General features: G+C 40.3%; 1 protein-coding gene across 1 annotated transcript; it reads left to right on the forward strand.

The window, feature by feature from the left end:
• Positions 1-2,112: 2,112 nt before the first annotated feature.
• Positions 2,113-5,408, forward strand: LOC138172237 (zinc finger protein ZFP2-like). The gene has a single exon (XM_069101940.1). It carries the CDS (start codon positions 2,120-2,122, stop codon positions 4,007-4,009), a length of 1,890 nt encoding a protein of 629 aa, XP_068958041.1. The 5' UTR covers positions 2,113-2,119; the 3' UTR covers positions 4,010-5,408.
• The last annotated feature ends 3,735 nt before the right edge of the window (positions 5,409-9,143 follow it).

Here is a 9,143-nt window from a genome sequence, read left to right on the forward strand (position 1 = left end):
AGGAGTTAGCCCCAAAGGAGGATATATTACACATTAACATGTGTCTTAAGAGGTAAAAAAAAATGAAATTAGGGAAGGGTAAAATGGAGCAATTATCACACAGAAATTAATCTCTTGGAATTAGGTGGGACTGAGGGCAGGTAAAGCAGGAGCCTTATTCTCATGGGATTAACAGAAGAGGAACTAGAATTTTTAAGTAAGCCTATTGCAGAAAAAGAAATTAAACAGGCCTTAAATGGGCTGCTTGAGAGTAATGCACCAGGAGCAGATGGAGTTGAAGGGGAATTTAAGCAAACATTATAGATCAATAATTCCAATTTTAAAGCAATGGTTTGGAAAAATATGCACAAAGTGGTAGTAGAAACTTCTCTTATGAAACATATGGTATTGATACCCACAGCAGGAAGAATAAAAAAGGAAAATGATTGACTCGTTTCCTGAATGAATATGGATGCACAAATCCTGAATCAAATACTAGCTATAGAATAACCCCAATATATTACAGAGATTTGCCCATTGAGCCCAATTTGGATTTATACAGGCAATAGAGGGGGGCTTCAAGTTAGAGAAAATGATTCCCATCATTGATTGTATCAGTACTGAGGAATAAAAAACCATATAGTTATTTCAGTAGCTGAAGAATACAATTTTCATCAAATATTGGTATTAATAGATATTTCCTCAAATTGATTTTTAAAAAAGCATTTAGCTAAGCACTTCAGCAAGTGTGCTTTGTATTGGGGCTAAGCTAGAAGCCTTCCCAGTAAGATCAGCTGTGTAACAGGGATGCCCATTGGCATCTATGCTATCCAGTGTAGTGTTGGAAATACAGTAACAGTAAGAGAAGAAGTAGAAGAAATCAGAATAGGGCATGAGGCAATCAAACTTATTTCTTTGGCAGATGATATACTTGGAAAATCCCAAAGACTCCATCCAAAAGTTTATTAAAGCAGGTAATAATTTTAGCACAGTAGCAGTGTATAATTTAAACCCACATAAAGCATCTGCATTCCTATATGTTACATAAAGACAAAAAATATTACTGTTTCAGGTATGCATTTATTCTCTTCTAAACTTAGTAACTGTATTCAAATAGAACCCAGTGAATATGTTCATGCACAGAGCCGTGCTCCAGATTATGATTCATTTTTAAGGTATATGGACATTAACAAAATAAGAAAGAACGTGCTATTGCTTCCATTTCTCTTCTACTCTGTTTTCCTTTGTTCTAAAAAACATTTATTGCTACTTTTTTTTTCATAGCTGTGGATGTTGTCTCTGTTCTGATTCCATTTCTTCACACTCTGTTTCTTCATTTTCTTTCTGTTTTCCTTTGTGTTATTCCTATTTGTCATTTCTTCTTTCCTGTACTAAGATTTGACCTAAGGCGGTTTCCATTTGTTTGATATTATAAATAAAGTTTAGTAAAGCAGTTAATAATTTTGCCAAAGTAACAGGGTATAATTTAAACTCATTCAAATCTTCAGCATTCCTATATATCACCAACAAAGCCATTCCCTTAGATATAGTAAGAGATAACACATTTAAAATAAATCAAGAGGGCATATAATTCCTGAAAATATAGCTATGAAAACAAACCCAGTTCTTGTTAAGCCCTGTAGAGTTTTCATTAATTTTTTAGTAGGTTTTTCGTTTTCCCATCCTTTTTATCAAACCAGTTTGTATGTTTACAAGTATTCTGGCCAAGGTGAGTAAGTGTGATGCTGTACAACAAATATCTGAAAGCCCCTCACTTCATTTCTAGAATGCTGCACGCCCTGTGTTGGCTCAGTTTTTTTTTCCAAGTTAGTAATAAACTTTTCTCCCATGGAAAATCACTTTAATCTGTTGACATTAAGTCTGGGAGCCATCTTACCTTGTGGCTGCTGCTTTTGTGGAATGTGAATGTTCCACTTGGTGTAATGAGGCTCTGATTGGTCCAGCACTCTGGGGTTACACCTCCTTTGTCACTCTCAATGCCTGCCTGTCTCTTCTCCTTACAGTCATACAGTCCATTGAATGCCAGTGTTTGCTCCAAGAGTACACAGAGTTTTGTTGCATTTAGGGTGGTGACGAGAAGGTCATAAGCCTCATACGTCTTAATAACCATTGTTATTGCATGTACTTACATGTGTATATCTTTTGGTGTCTATTTGATTGTTACTTTTCTTTAGATGTGGAGACCAGATTCAAAGTAACAGAGCTGACTAGAAATCATGCAGTCTTTCTGGAAAAACGTGACCTGCAAATATTCATGAGTGATGGTCCCTGGGACTTCAAATTGAGAGAAATCCATGACTCAAATATCAAGTTAGATAAAAATCCAAAGAGTGACTGTGAATTGGATGAAATTGGAAAGAGACACAGAAAATCTTATATCCTAAATCACTGTCAGAAAATGGCCTTAGGGAATGATTATCTTCAGGAAAGTGAATATAGCAAATGCTTGGTTGAACATGTAGAGCTTTTTCTGTCCTTTGAGAAGGCTCCTGAAATGGAAATCTATCAAAGTAATCAAGGGGAAATGAACTGGAACTGGAACTCAGACCTCATGAGCCATCAGAAAAGTGATGCTGGAGAAATGCTTTCTGCAGGTAATAAAGATGGGAAGGTCCTGAGTCAGGAGTCTAAGCTCATTCCTGAACAGCACATTCCCATTAGAGCAGAGCCTGATGAATATAATGAATGTGAAGCAACCTCAACCCACTACTCATCTCTTCCTTGCCAGGCTAGATTTTACCATGGGACAAAAAGACTTGCCTGTTCTCAATGTGGAAATGCCTGTGTTTGGGTCTCAGATCTTGATAGACCTCAGAAGATTCCCACTGGGGAGAAATTTTATGAATGTCATGAATGTGGGAAGGCTTTTTGCCACAGATCACTTAATACTGGCCATCAGAGAAGCTACACTGGAAAGAAATGTTATGAATGTAATCAGTGTGGAACGACATTCAGAAAGAGCCCTCAACTTGCTGCCCATCAGACAGTCCACACTGGAAATAAACTTTATGAATGTAATCAATGTGAAAAAGCTTTCCCAATGAGGCATAGACTTGCTACCCATCAAAGAATCCAAAGTGGAGAGAAACCATTTGAATGTAATCAGTGTGGAAAGACTTTCAGAAAGAGCTCCCATCTTGCTACACATCAGAGAATCCATAGTGGAGAGAAGCCTTATGAATGTGATCAATGTGGAAAAACTTTCACACAGAGTGCTACTCTTGCTGTACATCAGAGGATCCACACTGGAGAGAAGCCTTATGAATGCAATCAGTGTGGAAAGGCTTTCCCAGTGAGGCATAGACTTGCTGCCCATCAGAGAATCCACAGTGGAGACAAACCTTATGAATGTGTTCAATGTGGAAAAGCTTTCACACAGATGTCCCATCTTTACACCCATCAGAGAATCCACACTGCAGAGAAACCTTTTGAATGTAATCAGTGTAGAAAGACTTTCAGAAGGAGCTCCCATCTTGCTGCACATCAGAGAATCCATAGTGGAGAGAAGCCTTATGAATGTGATCAATGTGGAAAGACTTTCACACAGAGTGCTACTCTTGCTGTACATCAGAGAATCCACACTGGAGAGAAACCTTATGAATGCAATCAGTGTGGAAAGGCTTTCACAACACGGCAGGTTCTCACTAACCATCAGAGAATCCACAGTGGAGAGAAACCTTTTGAATGTAATCAATGTGAAAGGACTTTCAGAAATGGCTCCCATCTTATTGCACATCAGAGAATCCACAGTAACGAGAAACCATATGAATGTAATCAATGTGGAAAGGCTTTCAGAAAGAGCTCCCATCTTGCTGAGCATCAGAGAATCCACACTAAAGAGAAACCTTTTGAATGTAACCAGTGTGGGAAGGCTTTCTCTTTCAGGAACAATCTTGTTACACATCAGAGAATCCACACTGGGGAGAAACCTTATGAATGTAATCAATGTGGAAAGAATTTCAGAAAGAACTCTCATCTTGCTGACCATCAGAGAATCCATACTGGGTAGAAGCCTTATGAATATAATCACTGTGGAAAGACTTTCCCCCAGAGGTGACATCTTGCTGCCAATAAGGCAATCCACACTGGAGAGAAACCTTTTGAATTTAATCAGTATGGAAATGATTTTATAAAGAGATGCATTCTTGCTGCCCATCAGAGACTCTACATTTTAAAGAAGCCTTATGGAGATAATTAATTATGGAAAGAACTCTCATTATGGAATCAGAGACAAAGTATGTATTTGTTCTTCAAGGTAGGGGAATGTGGGCCTGAGCTGAGACCCAGGCAGTGACAAATTATAACAGCAGGGGCAGGATCTGAATCCAGTACACAGGAATCCCAGGCCAGTGGGCAATGGGTTTTTTCCCTTTGTTTCATGCTGGCTCCCATACATGCTTGGGTGTACTCAGACATGTGTATGCACACTGAGTGAAAGCACAAACCATCTGTGAAGGGAGAGAAATGAAGCCTCTGTCCTTGAAGAGCATCCATTTTCAGGAGGAGGGGAGGGCACAGATTTGCAAATCATTGGCCCTAAGAGAGGGCAGGGCCCAGCAACAGCTTGTTTTCTAAATGTTCACATGGTCCCTGAATGTGAAGGAGGCCCAGGTGAGGGGAGAGAACATTCCAAGCTTCAGAGACAGTCATTGGGAAGGCCCAGGGTTAGGGGCTGGAGGGGCTGGTTCAAGGATCAGCCAGGAGGCCAGTGTCCCTGGGTGAGAGAGGAGAGGACCAAGGTGGAGTGAGATTGGAAACGGTTGAGGTATTGGTGACATAGCCTCAGATTTTTATCAGGAGCCACATAAATACTATCTCATTTCATCCTCTTATGAGAATTCCCAGGGACAGCAGAATAAGGGAGTACAGGTCACAGACAGCAAACTGTGGTTCATGTATCCAATCCAGAGTGTGACAGGCTCCCTAACGGGCGTAGGTGTCTAAGAGTTCCACAGGGGCATAGACACAGGCTTTCTTCCTGAGGAACATGACCCTCCCTTTGGGTAGGATCACTGAGGTCCTGTAGACAGACTTAGAAAGAAGTTTGGGCTCAGATCAGATTGGTGGAGAGACAGGGAAAGGACATTTGGAAAAGAAACAGTGTTTATGTAGAGTGAGAGTTAGAAAGTTCTGTTACAAAGGTCTTTAGCACAGCCTCTTAGACCAAGCCAAAGAAAATGGCAGCTGGGCAGGGCTGGAAACATGGATGAGCCCTCCCAAGCATCAGAGGATAGGAAGAAGCAGCCACTTCCCTGGACAGTCCACATCAGTCTGCCACTTCACTCATTCTCCTGAGTCTCTAACCCTCACCCCATTGTTCTAGAGTTGCAGCAGCACATCAAAATAATTTATTTTTCTTTTTTAAGTTTATTTTATTAAATTTATTTATCTACTTTTAGTTTCCAACATTCAGTTCCACAATCCCTTGAGTTTTAAATTTTCTTCCCTCCCTCCCCGCCATGGCGGCATGTAATCTCTGCCTCATGAGTCTTGTACAGATATCATATAACTGTACATTGCTGAGAGGAGCCCAGTCTATCAAAGTTATTCATCACACATAGGATGAGTCTGTGATTGTGTTCAAAGTTCTCCTGGCTCTGCCCTCCTACTCAACATCAGTTTATGTAAATCTCTCCAGGTCATGCTGAAGTCCATCTGCTCCTCATTTCTTATAGCACAATAGTATTCCATTACATTCATATACCCCAACTTTTTCAGCCAATTTCCCCAATGGATGGGCATCCCCTTGATTTCCAATTCTTTGCCACCACAAAAAGAGCTTCTATAAAGATTTTTGCGCAAAGGGTTCTTCCTCCTCCTTGTATGAACTCTGTAGGATATACCCCTAGAAGTGGTATTGCTGGGTCAAAGGGTATGAATTTTTTTATAGCCCTTAGGGCATAGTTCTAAATTGCTCTCCAGCATGGTTGGATCAGTTCACAACTTCACCAGCAATGCATTAGTGTTTCAATTTTTCCACATCCTCTCCAGCATTTATCATTTTCCTCTTTTGTCATCTTAGCCAATCTGATCAGTTAGATGTGGTACCTCAGAGTTGTTTTGATTTGCAATTCTCTAATCAATAGTGATTTAGAGCATTTTTTGATATGTTTATAGATATCTTTAATTTCCTCCTAAAAACTACCTATTCATATCCTTTGACCATTTACAGTTGGGGAATGACTTGTATTCCTATAAATTTGACTCAGTTTTCATATTTTAGAAATGAAGACTTGTAACAACAATGCAACATTTATAATCCCTATGGTGACTATAAATATGCTGGTACAGGTATTAATCACAAAATGTAACAGGCTTTCTACATGGGGGACATAGCCAGAACATTTATTCAAATGCCAGAAAGGTGATTCCCCAAACCAGAAAGTCAGTGCCATCATAGTAGCCAAGGAGTTGGCACACATAGTTAATGCGGTAGTGACCCACATTATTAAGCCTTCAAAATACGCCAGGCTCCCTCAGGCAAAGATCCTCCTCCTCACTCAAGGTAACTAACTGCTCAGCCTCCAGGAAGCTTGCTCCCAGCAGCTCCAGCCAACCACTACCTCCAGCAGTTATCAGCAGAAGTCCTCAGGTGTAAGTTCTGGGGGCTCTCAGGAGTGCACTCTTATGCCACCTTGACTTCCACATACTGTTCATTCTGGGAGAAAAACCTCAATCTAACAGTGATCCCTGGGCAGAGAACAAACAAATGATCAAATCATTTTGCTCCAAGTCTGTAATAAAACATGAAATAGAGAAAAGTATGAAAAGAATTCTAAGGAGAGATTCCCCACAATCTGGCCTCAGTTGAGTGGCATGAGATTGTTTCAAGCCAAGTGAAGAAGAGTTCTCTAGTCTTACAGTGAGGGATTGAGATGACCCTGGGTATGAGTCACACTCAAACATCTTCTGTCTTTGCTTTATGATTGTTTTCAATTGTTCATGGAATATATTCCCACATTTTAATTTTAAAGAAATAAGAATATGTGTGGAAAGGAGGGATCCTTCCTTAATTAAAAATATAAAATTTTATCAACTGGGGTTCATAATTTATAAGAAAAACATTGATAGTCTGTGAAAAATAAATTATTTTGGCAAACCCAAGACCCAACCAGAGCAAAGCCAGAGCAAGCCTGGGCAAGCTGATTCACCTACCACAGGGACAATTCCCAGACCTCTCAACACAGGGTGTGGGATCTGTTGGAGGCAGGTAAGAGAAAGTGCAGGGCCCAAGGCAGCAGCAGTTAATTCTAGGGCTACCAAGCCACAGCCTGGATGTTCAAAAATCAGCTACCTGAGTTCCTGGGAATCAAGATGGTAAAGTAAACCCTAGCCATTCTACTCTCTCCCTAAGACACTGAAAAACCCAGAGAATATTGCTGCAGGGTAAACTGAAATAGTGCAACCTGGTGCAGGCTTAGGAGTCCTTGAGGAAGGGAGTGTGTGTGGCTGTGCTGAGGATAAGGTGCAGGTGTGGAGTTCTCCCAACAAGCCCCATCTCAGCTCACCGGCAGGAGGCCCTGAACCCCAGGGGGATGGAGCCAGCAAGCACTAACATCAGGACCCCAGTTTTCCTTCACACACCCAGAGCTGCTGGCCCCCAGCTGCTGAGCCTGCTTAAGTTTCAGCCTAGAGGCTGGGAGGTGGAATCCTGAAGCAGCCAGACCACCCCTCGCTCACATCTTCACTGTGAGTTTTGGAGTATCCTTGAGGCAACTCAGAAATTCCTGGCCTTGGCCTCAGTCTAGACAACCAGAGGACACAGCACACAAAGCCAATAACCAGAGCCCTAGTTCTCAGCATAAGAAGCCTGGGTCAGAGCTCTCTATACCCCAGAAGCAGAAATCCACTTTAAAGTTCAGGATATAGGCAATCACAATGGGAAAGAAGCAAATCGAAAGAACAAAAATGATTGAATCCTTTTACAGTGAGCAAGAAGAACCAAATTCACAAGAGGTCAGCACTGACTCTACCCAACTCTGAAACCTCCACAGGGAATGAGAACTGGCCTCAAGTCCAGAAAACGTTCTTGGAAGAGCTCATAAAGGCTTTTAAAAGACAAATTAGAGAGGTAGAAGATAGACTTTTAAAATTACACTTGCCAAAATAGAGAAAAAATTACTGAAGAAAACAGTTCCTTAAAAAGCAAAATTTGTGAAATTGTAAAACAGGTGTAAAATCTAAGTGGAGAAAAGAACTCCCTTAAAAACAAAATCTGAATATATGGAAAGGGACCATCAAAAATTAATTGAGGAAAATAATGTGCTAGAATTTAGAATCAGTCAATTTGAAGCTAACATCTTTATGATGCATCAAGAATCAGTCAAACAAAACCTAAAGAATGAAAATTAGAAGAAAATGTCAAATATCTCATTGGAAAAACAACTGACCTGGAGAATAGATCCAGGAGGGAGAATCTAAGAATTATCAGTTTACTAGAAAGCCATGATGAAAAAAGGAGTCTGGACAACATCTTCCAAGAAATCATCAAGGAACATTGCGCTGAGGTCCTAGAACCAGAGGGTAAAATAGTTGTAGAAAGAATCCACTATACACCTTCTGAAAGAGATACCAAATTGAAAACTTCAAGAACTATTACAGCCAAATTCCAGAACTATCAGAGCAAGTAGCAAATGGTGCAGGCAGTAAGAAAGGAAAAATTCAAATATCATGAAACTACAGGCAGGAGCACAGTGGACCTACCAGCTTCTACATTAAAGGATCAGAGGCATTGGAATACATTTGTAAGGCAACAGAAGTCAGACTACAAAACAAGGATAAAGCATCCAGAAAAACTAAGCATAATCTTTCAGGCAAGGAGATGGGCATTCAATGAAATAAAAGACTTCCAGACCTTCTTGATGAAAAAGCCAGATCTCAGTGGAAAACTGAGTCTCCAAATACAAGACTCAAGAGAGATATAAAAAGGTAAAATGGGAAACCACACAGACAGATACTTGTTATTCAATTGGAGCAAACTCTTCACATCCATACATGGGAAGCTGATAACTGTCAATATTGAGAATCGTATAATCATTGCCACATATAAAAGGGTTATACATAGAAACAGGATGTGGGCATAAACTAATCAAAGTGATGATTAATGGGAGCAAAGGAACTGTAATGGGAAAAGAGGAAAGGAG

This window comes from Petaurus breviceps, unplaced genomic scaffold (assembly GCF_028583685.1).
Source record: "Petaurus breviceps papuanus isolate PSGF00001 unplaced genomic scaffold, PetGlider_PUasm1.0 522, whole genome shotgun sequence".
Taxonomy (NCBI): Eukaryota; Metazoa; Chordata; class Mammalia; order Diprotodontia; family Petauridae; genus Petaurus; species Petaurus breviceps.

Excerpts from the sequence above, each read along its gene's own strand:
- LOC138172237 (XM_069101940.1), top strand. The coding sequence starts at position 2,120 with ATGTACTTACATGTGTATATCTTTTGGTGTCTATTTGATTGTTACTTT.